The sequence below is a fragment of the Psittacula echo genome, assembly GCF_963264785.1.
Source record: "Psittacula echo genome assembly, chromosome: 2".
Taxonomy (NCBI): domain Eukaryota; kingdom Metazoa; phylum Chordata; class Aves; order Psittaciformes; family Psittacidae; genus Psittacula; species Psittacula echo.
Window position 1 is genome coordinate 87603539 of NC_137737.1, and position 13117 is coordinate 87616655.

Sequence of the window (13117 nt, forward strand, 5' to 3'; positions counted from 1 at the left end):
GGGCGGGCAGAGCGGGAGGCTTTACATGGGTTTAGGGAGCCGTACCTCGGAGGTGGGGCCGTGCCGCGAGCCTGGAGTGCCGACGCTCATCGCGGCCAGAGGAGCGTACGCATTCTGGGTTGGTTTTCTCCAATTTCGTGTGCCGCGGTTTCAGGACGGGAGCCGGGAGCGGCGCTGAGCTACCGGAGGTTGTGGGTTAAATGAGCCTCTGCTGCGGAAACTCTGAACGGCTCCGCTTTGCCTTTAAGACAGGGGGAGAAAGGGGTGGTGTGTGCTTGTTTAGGTAGTTCGGAGGAGAGACAGTCTGGCTGTACGCGCTTTAATGTACTTCGTTTAGGTTGTCTTTAACAGAAATGTGCTCACTGGTAGGTAAATAAATAAACAACCCCAAACCGACAGCAGACTTGAGACTGAATAAGAGGTTAATGACAACCAGCGTGCGTGCAGTCAGCGAATAGGATTCACTCGGGTGATTTCTGTTCCGAACTCTCCTGTGTTTTGGGGAGCTGTTAAATTCAGCCTGCGTTCTCTTCACGTGTTGTCATTTAGAAGGAAAATAACCCTCAAATGTTCTGGGTTTTGCATGCATCTGGCTTTGCGGATCCGAACGCCCCAGACTTCTGCGTGGTGCTCTCACAGAGCCGAAGGCGCCCGGTCCGTGCCCAGAGGTCTGCTATTTATAAGACTTGGCAGAGTGGGGGAGGAGGAGGAGAGATGCAGCACCAGGCTGTTGTTTGCCTTTTGCATAAACTACTGAGACAGGTTGCATATTGTTGGAGATGTTGAATCAGTGGAGGCAGTGGGGGGGCGGGAGAAGTGCAGAAGCTGAAGTGTTCCTAATCCTTTTCTTCCTAGGGACTGTGGATCTGTGAAGCGCTTCCCTCCGATGTGAATGCAGTGTCCCCTGTGGGATGCAGTAGGTGATGCCCAGCTCTACTGCAATGGCAATTGGAGCTCTCTCTAGTTCTCTTCTCGTAACCTGCTGCCTCATGGTTGCTCTCTGTAGCTCCACCATACCTGTACAAAAACTGGCCAAGGCTCAAGACAAACAGGAGATAAAGGCAAGCCAGGAAAAGAGGGATCACACGTCTACAAGGGACAGCCAGACAGGCCCGGGGAAAATGAATGAGATCAGCAGGAGCGGGAGGGAGGAGGGGAACAGGGACTGGAAGAGCAAAGGGAACAGGAACTACTCGAACAAGGAGTCTTGGACTAAGCAAAAGCAGGCTTGGAACAGCCAGGGGACAGGCAGTAAATCCGGGAGCGCTGCAGTGCAAGAGCAGAGGGACGCTGCTCCTGAGGAACCTCAGGTGGCTGAAGATTCATCTCTCCCAGAAGCTGTTGCGAGTGTAACTCCTGAACCCCCGGAGGAGTACGCCTACCCGGACTACCGAGGGAAAGGGTGCGTGGACGAGAGCGGCTTCGTCTATGCCATCGGGGAGAAGTTTGCGCCGGGCCCCTCTGCCTGCCCCTGCCTGTGCACTGAAGAGGGCCCGCTGTGCATACAGCCCGAGTGCCCCCGGCTGCACCCGCGGTGCATCCAGGTGGACACCACGCAGTGCTGCCCGCAGTGCAAGGAGAGGAAGAACTACTGCGAGTTCCGAGGGAAAACCTACCAGTCCCTGGAGGAGTTCATGGTAAGGACTGAAACCGGAAGTCGTTTTGTGGGTCCTTCTGTCGTTTAAAGCGGTGTTATGTTCCTCAGGTGGTTTCTCGGGGGCTGTTCTCTCTCTCTCTCCCTCCCTCCCTCCCTTTTTCATTTCTGTGTTGATACTACTTCTGCAGTGCTGCAAAATATTCCCCTTAAACATGACCTTTCTTGCTCTGTGGTACTGTAACATTTTTAAATGAGGGGGTTGATCTTCGTTAATTCCTTTGGTATTTACAGTAAAAAGTGCTATTTGAAAGGATGCTACTCGATGGTGGTACGGATTTGATGAAAATTTTCAGCAAGAAATTAATTTTCTTATTTAACTGTTAATTGTGAAACTGCTGCTTTGCATGGGGAAGAACAGGGTTTTGTGAGCTGGCTTCTGTTCCTAGTAGTCAGGCTGTGATGGTACCTTTTTGGAAACAGACATTTCTCTTTCTCTTCTTAACCATTTAAACTGCCCTGCCAAGGTTGCATAATGTTTGCTTTCTCAGAATGACTGTGGGCCACCTTTCTGATAGGAGCAATGTTTCGCAGTCTGGATTACAGAAGATACCTAAGCAAAGGACTTGAAAAGCTTCATGTTTAGGGAAATCCTTTTAGACTAGGGCCTTTTCAGCATTGTTGTGCGAGGTCGTTATCATTGAAAATGAAATTTATTAAAGTGTGCTGAAAAGTTTCACAGGTTGCTTACTTTGTCCTTTTCCCTTTAGTATTTTATTGTGGCTGAGATCTGTGAGCAGGCAGAAAAGGCGGAATTTGCTGTAAATGACTGTTAGACACAGGGCTGGTCCAAAACCCATTTCTGAGCACACCAGAGATTTTTGAGATGAATATGTTGAGGGGAGTACAAAATCTAGTTCAGGGCTCTGGAAGCTTGAACCCCTCTTGGGATAGAGAAAATGTGTTTGTGAAGGCTGTAAATAAGTTGCCACCTCTGCTCCCTGTGGTATTTGCCTGGTTTTGGAAACATAACTTTGATTCATAATGTCTTTTCATGTTCTTTGACTTACTGAAAAATAAATAATTGAAGGAGCAGAATTACCCTCTCCGGAATAAACCAAGGTGTTTCCATTGCTCTCTGCAGTAATGTGTAGAGCACTGGTGGGTTTCAAAGCATGGCAGAAGACATCATAACATCCTCTATTCTCCCATGTAACCCTCAAGGGTCGCAATCAGCTTCAGGATGGCAGTTTTCTACTTTAGGAGGGAGAAGGTAGCCACTTTTAGCAGTGGCTAGTTGGTGTGACCTTTTCAGAGATGGATTGTGAGATCCTTCCTTTGCCAGCAAAGTTAATTCTGAGGGGTGGCCCAAACAGTGATGCTGCTGCACATGTTCTCTCGTAGGTCAGTTTTAAAGGCTTCTCCCCAGACTTCCTTCACACTCTTCTAACAAGTTGCATTTCTTTGTCTTTTTCTACAAAGATGACATATTAATGGCTGTAAAGCAAGCTTAAAATACTATATTCTGTTAAGTGTCTAGTGAGAGAATAAAACCGTAGAGCTCTCTCTCACATTTGAGCATGGCTGGCAGCCTTGGTAGGAAGGGAGTGCTGAACGCGGACATTTACAGAGATGTTCTGAAAAGACTTCGGCTTTCAGCTTTCTTTTTAACCTCATTCAGCCTTCAGCTCTTGTGTTGATACCTTCCTGTAATGAAGCATCAATTCCCTTACCACTTTGTGTTAGGCAGCTTTGAAAACATGAGTGAGAAGGGATGCCTGCTTGGAATACACAAGGCAAGTTACTGACACAGTTAGGCAGTGGAACTGCAGCCTGTTTATTTTGATATGTGAAGACCTTGGATTTTACTTGAGTTTCAACACTGGTCCCAGTATTGTGAGTACAAAACTGTAAATGCAGATGTTTGTGCCACTGCAAGCAGTGGAGATGTCTGGAGAGGTAAGGTACAGATGTAGTCACATTGATGCTGCTAAGTGGAAGCCATTGTAAATGCAAGTAATTGCAGATGGCTTCAAAGGTCATTTTGCGAGTTTAAAGTTGATGGGCTTGGAGAGGTTACTAATATGCTATCTCTTCATTAAGGTCAAGGAAGGAGCTATAAATGGACAGTGATCTGATTTTTTTTCTGTGTCTGCACCTACTGTTTGTGGCAAAGAGTACCAGACATCAAAGAAAAAGTTTATCTCCTAACTTTTAAGCGATGCTACTTGCAAAAGCATTTATGTATAGATATGTAAACATGCACGCAGGTTTGGGAGTTTGCTATATAAAATTCCTGTATGACTTGGCATGACAAAAATCTGCCCTGACCAGAGCCAATGCTAACTCGGAAGCTGAGTGTGCCAGGAAATGGGGGGTTTCATGCATTTCTTCTTTGGTTCATAGTCCTTCATGCACACTTTGCTTGTGTGTGTGTGTGTATGTACAAACACATTTTTCTCTTTCCAAAAAGGACATGGATGTCGACACAAAAGACAACACAGCCATGGGGGAAGGATGAGGTTTCATAAAGCTGTTTCCATCAGCACTACTCTACTCCCCTGTGTATATCATGAGGCAGGATGGCAGAGGGACCACAGCATCCGTATGAGTGAAACTGGGAGCAAAAGATTTAGCTGATGAAATGCAATGAGGATAAAATTCTGCACTGGAGCTGGAGATAGCTGAGCATGTGTTCCACTAGACGCTTTTCAGTCTCAAAGTGAGATTAGAAAATGTAAGCTGACTTTCAAAGTCATGCCCTTCAAGGACCATAAATTATCTTTAGAAGTGTAACATTTGGGAAAGACTGACGTTGCTGAAAGTTGTTGCATTGTGTGTCTTTTTTAGAATTTCTCTGCTACCCCAAATTGTGTTTCTTTGTGAATAAATCTCGAAGTCGGCAAACCCAAATGGCTTTTGAAACATCTGTCGTATTGTGAAGGCACAGAGAAGTAAAACCAAGGCTGATATGCTTATTCTTGTCAGCCTAACCCCACTGATGTTCTCCTAAGTTATGTAACAAGGAAATATTAATAAGAATTCCAACGCAATAGCAAATAATTTTGGGATTATGAGTGATGTTATTTTTTTAACTTGGATGCTTTCAAAGCTCAAGGAACCAACTGTAGAGTATATGTATATATATTTAATTCATATGTTTTGTTGGCTTGATTTTGTATTCTTTTGTTTTTAATTAAAGTTTGGCATGTGGAGAGGGAGAGGAGAAGGCTCAAATTGCTTTGGACCAGAACTTCAATGAGTGCGAAGAATTTGTCATTTCTTAATTACCACAATTTACACTAAGTTGCTGGATAAACTTACTACCCTCACTAAGCTCCAGTTTTCTTCGTGCCCCACTAGTGGGAAATTTACCTGTTTACACAGTGGTGTGTTTGCTTTTTTACAACGTCTGCAACCCCATTTATACATCTGCTCATAAACTTCCCTCCAAACAGTTCTAAAGAAGTGGCGTTGGGTTTTTTTTTTGCCATCTGTACTCTATTTTCTACAGGGTTTATGGCTGCCTAGTGAATACGTAAAACTTCTGTGCCTCTTATTGTCTTCCCATAGTTTTTGCATAGGCAGAACTATTGATGCTATAGAGTTAATAGCTTCATCTGTAGACCATGGAGTTGTGGTATCATTAGTCCTCAGAGAGGAGTTGATAGGTGGTATTATTTCCAGTCCAGCCTGGTTATGTCAGATGTGTTAAGCATGAATGCTGCTGGGCTGGTTGTTTCCCAGATGAACAAGTGCGATGCTTGTTGCATTGGCTGCCACTAGAAACTGTGCTGCAGGGAATGCGCTAATGTTATAAGAGTACAAGAGAGGAAATGAAGGACCAAATGTGTCTTTTCATTCTGATTTATTCAGTTGTTGTTACATATACGCACAGTCTTATTGTCTCTCTCTCTCTCGAGATGATTATGGCTCCAAATATCAATCTGCCATTAAGATGCAGAAAGTAGTGGTTTTTTTCTACAGTTCCTGCTACATTCTGATACACAAAAAGCAATGCACTACTGTTTAGTCCAAAGATGAACAGATAAAGGTTGACACCAATTTCATTTTAGCAGCCACTGTTGTTCACTTACGTGCCTGAAAAGAGCTTTAGAGAAATAAACACATGGAGACCTTCGTTAACTTTGCTACCATTACTGATATTGGTGGGTTGTATGGATGACAGTACTTACTAAAGGTGTGTATTGCCCTGAAATCCCATGATCTATTACACAGGACGGTTATTCATGACTGCAGTATCACATTAACAGTGTACTGCATTCATGAAAGATGTAGTCTTCAAGTGTATGTGCTGTATAGAATGGAAGTGAGTTATTCTGAATCATCATTATTAAAGATTAGATCAGTTTTGTTTCTTGTTCAGTAGTATTTTCAGTGCTTCATGAAATGGCTTCTTGTTCTAAGAATTTTAGGCTTCTGTCAAATTTGGAATTCTAGTAAACAACCTACTTAATTAGAATATGTTTAAATTTTACAGATGAGAGACTTTAGGAATAACATCTGTGTGCTGTCTTGTTTCTTGCTTATCACCAGATATTCTAGTTTTCACATCACTTCTAATATTGAATGGCACCGCTACTAAGCAGTGTCCTGGGAGAGGGAATATCTGTTGTAGTAGTTACTTTGTCTCGTCGAACTCTGATTGGCAAATTTGCATGTTTTTCAAGTCATGGCAAAAAAAAAATGTTAAAACTGATTGAAAGCTATGGGTTTGCCTTGTTGAGCCTGATCCTTGGAATTGAATTCTACTAGCTTCAACCAAGTAGGATGCCTTAAAAATAATAACAATTAAAAAATCAGTCTTCCTTAAAAGGCATGCTTTCATAATTTAGTAAGTATTGTCTCTGGATGTAACTCAGAGGGGATGTAGTCTTACTATTGACTTGCTGATAGTTAGGAGCTCAGGTTTGCCAAACGCTCAAAATGTCATGTGCGGTTTAGGTGACTACCTGGGATACCTGAGCCTCTCGACTGAACACTGGATCAGGAACCTCCTCAAATGGTAACACTCCGCTGTGCAAGGGAATGTGACAGTTTATAAACAATTGCAGGACAAAGTTCTTGTCCCAAAGCCTGCAATAAAAATGTGCAGTACTAGGCTGTCAGCCTCCTTGTAGCGTTGTGTATGGTGTATGTTTTGTATAATGTGATGTTACCCTAGGTAGAGAAGAAACTGGAAGTGAGTAGCTAGCAAAGGAAGCCTGAAATAAGTAGCAATAAAACCACAACACTGCAAGAGACCGTATTTAGGCTTTCTAAACAGAGGAGACGGCATGAAAGCTATGCAAGTGCATAAGCAAAGAACAGCCCTGGCAGGTGGGAAGAGAAGTGGCAAAGCATGAATGAGCATTTAGTTGGATATGATGCTGTGCAAGCATCAACATGTTTCAACTCTGGTAGTGAGATGGATGTGAAAGAGGCAAGCAAGCAAGAGAGGGGATTTGACAAAAAAAAAATGTGATGGGCTGCCAGAGAAACAGGGAAAATAAACAGATGATCTGCAAGTGGACATCCAGATGATTCTTCACGGAGAGAAATGAGATTTTAGATTTGAAGTTGTCCTGCTTTTGTTGGAAAAATGTGACAGGTGGTGGCTTGCATCAGCTGGAATCCGGATTGAAAAGGGCCCATAAAAAGCAACCTCATGCTTAAGTAAACCAAGAATTTGCTCAGATTATAGATTTAGAGGATCACTAAAAATAACATTCAGCTGCATTTTCATCCTGCGCTCTGAGCATGGATGACGACGTGGTTTTTTTGGAGTTCAGCAACGAGATTTAAACTATTCCATTTATTGTTCTTCAGCACCCTTGCTTCCTTCTACCACCAGCTCCTTGTGTGATATGAGGACCTCATTGTATACAGTGTACAGCACCTGATCAGGAACACTGAAGAGGACAGCTAGAATTGTACATGTGGCAAATGCAGACATTTGAAAGTCTGTTTTTTACTAAATGGGGCCTTGATGCTGTTTTGTTTGGAATTAATTTCATTGAAGTAGGTCATTCAAGTAATTATCTCATGGTACTCCTATTCTGTAGGGTTATTCAAAACCGGTAACATTTCAGTAGGTAAAAAGGATGACCTGTATTTTGCTTTACCCCTTTCTCTGAATTTCAGTTTCTCTTCAGAACGTTGCAAGTATTACAAGAATGGTCCAAATACAACTAACCTAAGGGAAACACCTGAATTCAGAGGGTGTTTTTTTCCTGACTTCTCTTTGGTAATTTTCAATAAAATGCAACTTCCTGCTACCAAAAAACTTTAAAACCTGGAAAAATTGCAGTTAGGATTTCCATCAAAAGAAGGCTCATATTTAATTTTGCAAAATTTCTCTTCTTTAAATACAATATTTTTTGCTAAATTACTTTTTGAACCTGTAGTAGAATTAAACCAGAATTCATCTAAGTTATGAATTTAATTTGCTGGAATCAGATAATTTTTTATTATTAATTTTTCTGGATTAGCAATGTGGTAGGAAAATTATTGCTTTATTTGTGTTGAAAGTCTAGAGTTCTTGTTCACAAGATCCCTTTGACTTTCCCATTTGGTGTGCAGGTTCAGAGAAGAGACTGTGTTTTCTTCTGCTGTGGTTCCTTAATTTCGCAGCTGGGAAGGTAGGCATTGCATGCTTCAGGAGGGCATTAAGTGAAATAGATAAAAGGTGTCTGGATTTGTGTTTCAGGTTTCTCCATGTGAGAAGTGTCGCTGTGAAGGCAATGGCGAAGTGCTGTGCACTGTCTCTGCTTGCCCCCAGACTGAGTGCGTGGATCCTGTGTATGAGCCCGATCAGTGCTGTCCTATCTGTAAAAATGGTAAGTGATGTCTGTACGATGAGAAGAGGGCTTCTGTCGGATATATCCATGTTTTGATGTTCTGGGTTTGAAAATAATTCCAGTATTTTTCTTTTTCCCCCCAAATGGAGATGGAGAAGAGTTGTGCATGGATCGTGTCTTCTGGTGTGAGGAGTCAGATCCTCCCTTGACTGGGATGGACTTGATTATGACCTATAGGGATTTTTTATTACCCAGGAGACAATTAGGGTATTAATAGCAGTCAGTCATGTGGCTTCTGGGTATAATTTTGCATGAACTCATTGTGTGAACATGTTTGAAATAGGCACACAAAGCAGAACTCAGAGCTCTTCGTGTTATCCTTTTCAGCGTGAGCAGGAAAAGTTACTTTTGTTCTCCCTTCTTATTTGTTCCCCTTTCAGAGGTTCTTCTTTTCTTTTTTCATTTTTTTTTCCTGAGGCAAATAAAATGTACCTTACTGAGCTCATTTAATTTTCATAACTAAATGAATTAAACTCCCAAGTTTAATTGAATATTTTTTGTAACTAAATTAGACAGAAAGTCTCTCTACTCCCAGCAAGGGCTTGCATTAGATCAAAGTCTTGGTCTATTTAGAGGAAGAAATTACATGACACACTAGCTCGTCGCTTATAAAGAAGAAATGATAATTTATTAATAGAAATGAAAGCTGCAAAATCTCAAATGAAATTATATTTTAAATGAAAAAAAAGACATTCACAAATATTCAGATAATTTGCAGCCATATTATTTCTCTAAAATAGGTGGGTTCAGTTACATTAGCTAAACCAAACTGATTGATTAAAATTGTGGAAAAGCTAGGGGAGGAGAGAGTGTACAGCATATGCTTTCCACAAATTTAACAGTAGATGATAAGGGATAGTTAATTGCATTGGAGGAGTTTCATTTGTATGGGTATAAAAGTAATTGCTTCACATCCCTTAATTGGTTGTTACAGCCCTGAAGGAATTTGTTCTTGGCTGTACAGCTTGAGGGCACTCTGCTTTTGGAGATGAGGATAGGCATTTTTTGAAACATTCAGGGACAGTTTCTGAGGCAGGCTGAATTTAGGAGCTGGTGATGCGATAGTTAGCCAGTGCAGAGCATCCTTTAGCACTTGTTTGATGGCAGGAGCTTTCCTGATGTGCTCACAGGTTTTTTGTGTGTGCCATGCTCTGCTGCAGTTCCCCAGGTCAGAGTGGCTCTTGGCAGGCAAAAGGTCTCTTTTCGGTATTGGGGATGGAGTCACAAATATAACACATTAAATCTGTGTAGTCTTTCCCACTGAATTTCTCCAACAGTGTTAACGCTGGAGCTGGATTGACTTCATGGGTGCATGTTCTCCCACAAGCATCAACATAATGCACTGCGGTGGCCGTCTCCCAGCAGTGGCTTACCTTTGGATTAAGGTGGTATGGCAGTGTAGGGCTTGGCTTGGCTGCTTGCATGGATACCCTAACACACTTCCCAGAAATGGAGCCTTTGTTTAAAAACTGTACATAAAACATGCCTTAATTGTGAGGAGGCTGCCTTCTCTGAGTGCTAATACTTAATTACCCTAGTTCTGCCTGCAGGAGAAGGCTGCTCTTGTCCTCAGTGTCTGAGTTCCAAGCATTACTTGCATATTCCTTGGCTATAACCACAAGCTGGCATCCCTGACCCAGTTTCAGACCAAGGTGACCAGAGCTGTCTGTTTCCAGTGAGCTGTACTGTCACTTCTCTGCATGTCAGAGAACCAAGAGTGGCTTTCCTTGTTAGCTTTTAGAAGAGGAAAAAAGCCATTAACAATAACAAAACCAATATAGGTCAGAAGAAGCTCAACTTTTCTGGTTCAGCAGCTTCAGTATGGTATCACAAAGAAATTTCTGAGGAATCCTCTCCATCTGGGAAGTGCATGAAGAAAAAACCCAAACCAGGCTGTTTGCTTTCAGAGTGTATTTTTAAGTATGGGACACGTGCATTTTGCAGGGAACCTCAGTGAATTGCTGAATGTTTTTAATTAGATTGGTGCAAAAACCTACTGAGCAGGAAAACCTAGCCAGCCTCATCCCCTCATTTTCAAGCCTGATGGAACAAATGCACTGTGAATGTGAGTTGGGGAAGCAATCATCACATTGTGCTTCAGGGTTGATTGTCACAGCGATGATGTCAACCACATTGCGTTAGTGACCCAGAAGAGCTTGGGTGATGTATAGGGAGCTCTGCTGCATAACCTGTGCGGTGGGAAAGGTGGAGCCGTGGAGAGTGTACAAGCAAGGTAGCTGCTGTCATGATTTGTATCCTGCCTTTGGTAGAGCAGGAAGGGGTGGGAGGTGAAGTTTGGGTTCTCTATATTTACTAACTTTTATGTGTTAATCCAACTGTTTTCCCTCCCTTTCCTGGCACATCATAATACGTAACAGTTTCCCAACTTGCCTGGGCTGTGGATTGCTGGCAGTGAACCAACAGAGTGAGAGCTAAGCAACTGCATCTGTCACTGATAATACCACATACAAATGCCTGATTAAGAATTATGGAAATCTAGTGAAAGCCTGCCATTATTAAAAATTAAGGAATTCAGCCTCTTGGCAGGTGTGAGACGCTGTGTGTTATCCCTTGTGGGAATGAGGGGGGTTAGTTGATTCCCCCAGATTGATTCCAGAAATGTGCTGGCAATCTTTCAGATGAGGGATAGGTAACTGCACATTGGGCTTACGCGACTGTGCGCTAGTGTAGGTACAGACTTACTTTGCATGTAAGAAGTAATGAATGGAAAACTTACAGAGTGAAGAACAGCCTTATGTGTAAGATTTAGTAGCATTTTCTATCACATCACAAATTCCTAGGAGGAGCCTAGATACTTCCGTAGTTGAAGATAGTATTTTCTTCTTTGTGAGTGGGCACAAGGGAGTACTTTGAGGAAGTATCTCACTGAAAAGTAGTGTATAGAAGGGATAAAAGGTGATACATCACTGAGAAAATGTTGGAGTGAAGTGAATTTTCCTGCATTTTGTGTCCTAAGTCCCTACAGCTAAGGGAGCCGGTTTGTGTTTATCTTATGTACATGCCCTGCAAGGAAGCAGGGTGGAGATGGAGGGTTTTCTTCTTGTGTGGGTTGACAGGTTGAGCTTCATGGTTTTGGTAGCCAACAGCAGCAGCAACAACAAGAAAAAGCATCCAGAAAGTTAAATGTGACTTCAGAGAGTTGCATTAAGTAACAGGTGCCCAATTCAGATCTCTGTCCTACTTCATGGTATTAGCAGTGTAGTACTTCTGTGGAAGATGTCCCTGTTAACAGCAATATCGGTAAGCCTAGTATGGGGTACAGACCTTTTCACAGTTTGTATGGAGTGAAGGGTAAAGATAATAGGCATACAATTCCCTTTCCATTAGGGGGAGCTAAGGCTGGGCACTTGACACTGATTCATTTGGGGCTGTGGGAAGGGGGTGGGGGTCATACTGGAAGTGAATTACCTTGGTAGATTAAATTCCTTTGGTTGTCTGTTCCACTTCTATTTCCAGTATTAGGGCCCTAATACGTATACACAGCTGAATGCTGCTTTGCCTGAAGCATGAAGCGATAGAGCAGTCGATGGAGTCAGGGGTGGTGCTGCTCCTGACAGTGTTGTTGCAGGAGGATGAGGTTAAACCTGCAATCCACATGGAGCCTGGAGGGTGAAAAAACATTTTGTTCTAAGGTCCCTGAGAGATTTTAATTTCATTATATGGCTGAAAGATTGCCCTGGATAAGATTAAGCTGATGACGTGCCTTCTTAGCATTTATCTATCTGTGCATCAGGGTTGCTATGTCTGCAGCAGGTAGAGCTGAGCTTCCCTGTCAACGAAGGCTCATAGCTATGTATAGAAGTGCTGATGCCCAAGGAGTCCTGTGTTTTCTCGGGACTGGAATGTTCACGGATGCCTTGTCTATTCTCACTGGGCATGCACTAGGGAGACTTTACTCTGGATGCAGTCATCTCAAGTGCCTTAGGCGGGATGAATCAGGACATCATTTCATATTTAGATTCATAGTTACAGTTGAAATATATGTGTTGTGGTTGAAACGGTTGCTGCTAGTAAAGTGCAGGTCTAACATGATATGGCCTGATCAGGTAAATGATCATGGTTTTGTATACCCATACTGTGGGGTTGACTCATTGAAACTTGCATTAGTACCTTTATGTAGAATTACAGTGTTTAGGCATGAGGTGACTTGAGAGTGCCTCTGAACTGGCAAGTGGGGACCTACATCTGTACGAAGGATTTTTCAAGGGGGCCAAATGCTGGCAGACTTCCAGCCCCTTTTGCAACTGACTGTACAATGGGACTTTGCTTCATTGTGGGTCTCCAGTCTGTTAAAAAAAAAATGGTGTTGGTTGAGGCGGTATCATACCACCTGTGAGCTGTTGTCCCTCTAAAATCCAGGTGGAGAAGGGATTGTGTTGGGCCAAGGGACTTGTTCGGCAGAAACAAGGCTGAAGGATGTTTATTCTGGGCAGAGGAAGGGAAGCTGTACATTGGCAGCTCTCACATGAGCTGGCTGTTTGCTCTTCCCTGCAGCCCCAGCTTTGCTCAAGCACCTTGGAGAATCTGACCTGTAAAATTTAATGTCCTTCTGTGGTGTGTTTAAATAAAATATGATATGCCCTCAACCGTATATGCCTCAATCTCAGCAATGAAGAAAGTACCATAATGCTGTCCAGGTAGA

The 13117-nt window shown here is 42.8% G+C and overlaps 1 protein-coding gene across 1 annotated transcript in view; it reads left to right on the top strand.

The window, feature by feature from the left end:
- Positions 1-923: 923 nt before the first annotated feature.
- VWC2 (von Willebrand factor C domain containing 2) overlaps positions 924-13117 on the top strand; it is a gene marked incomplete at both ends in the record, with an annotated part of 57809 nt that continues 45615 nt past the window's right edge. The window contains 2 exons of the mRNA XM_080610271.1: positions 924-1637; positions 8304-8433. Coding sequence (XP_080466397.1) covers positions 924-1637; positions 8304-8433 — 844 coding nt within the window. The remainder of the gene's footprint in view (positions 1638-8303; positions 8434-13117) is intronic.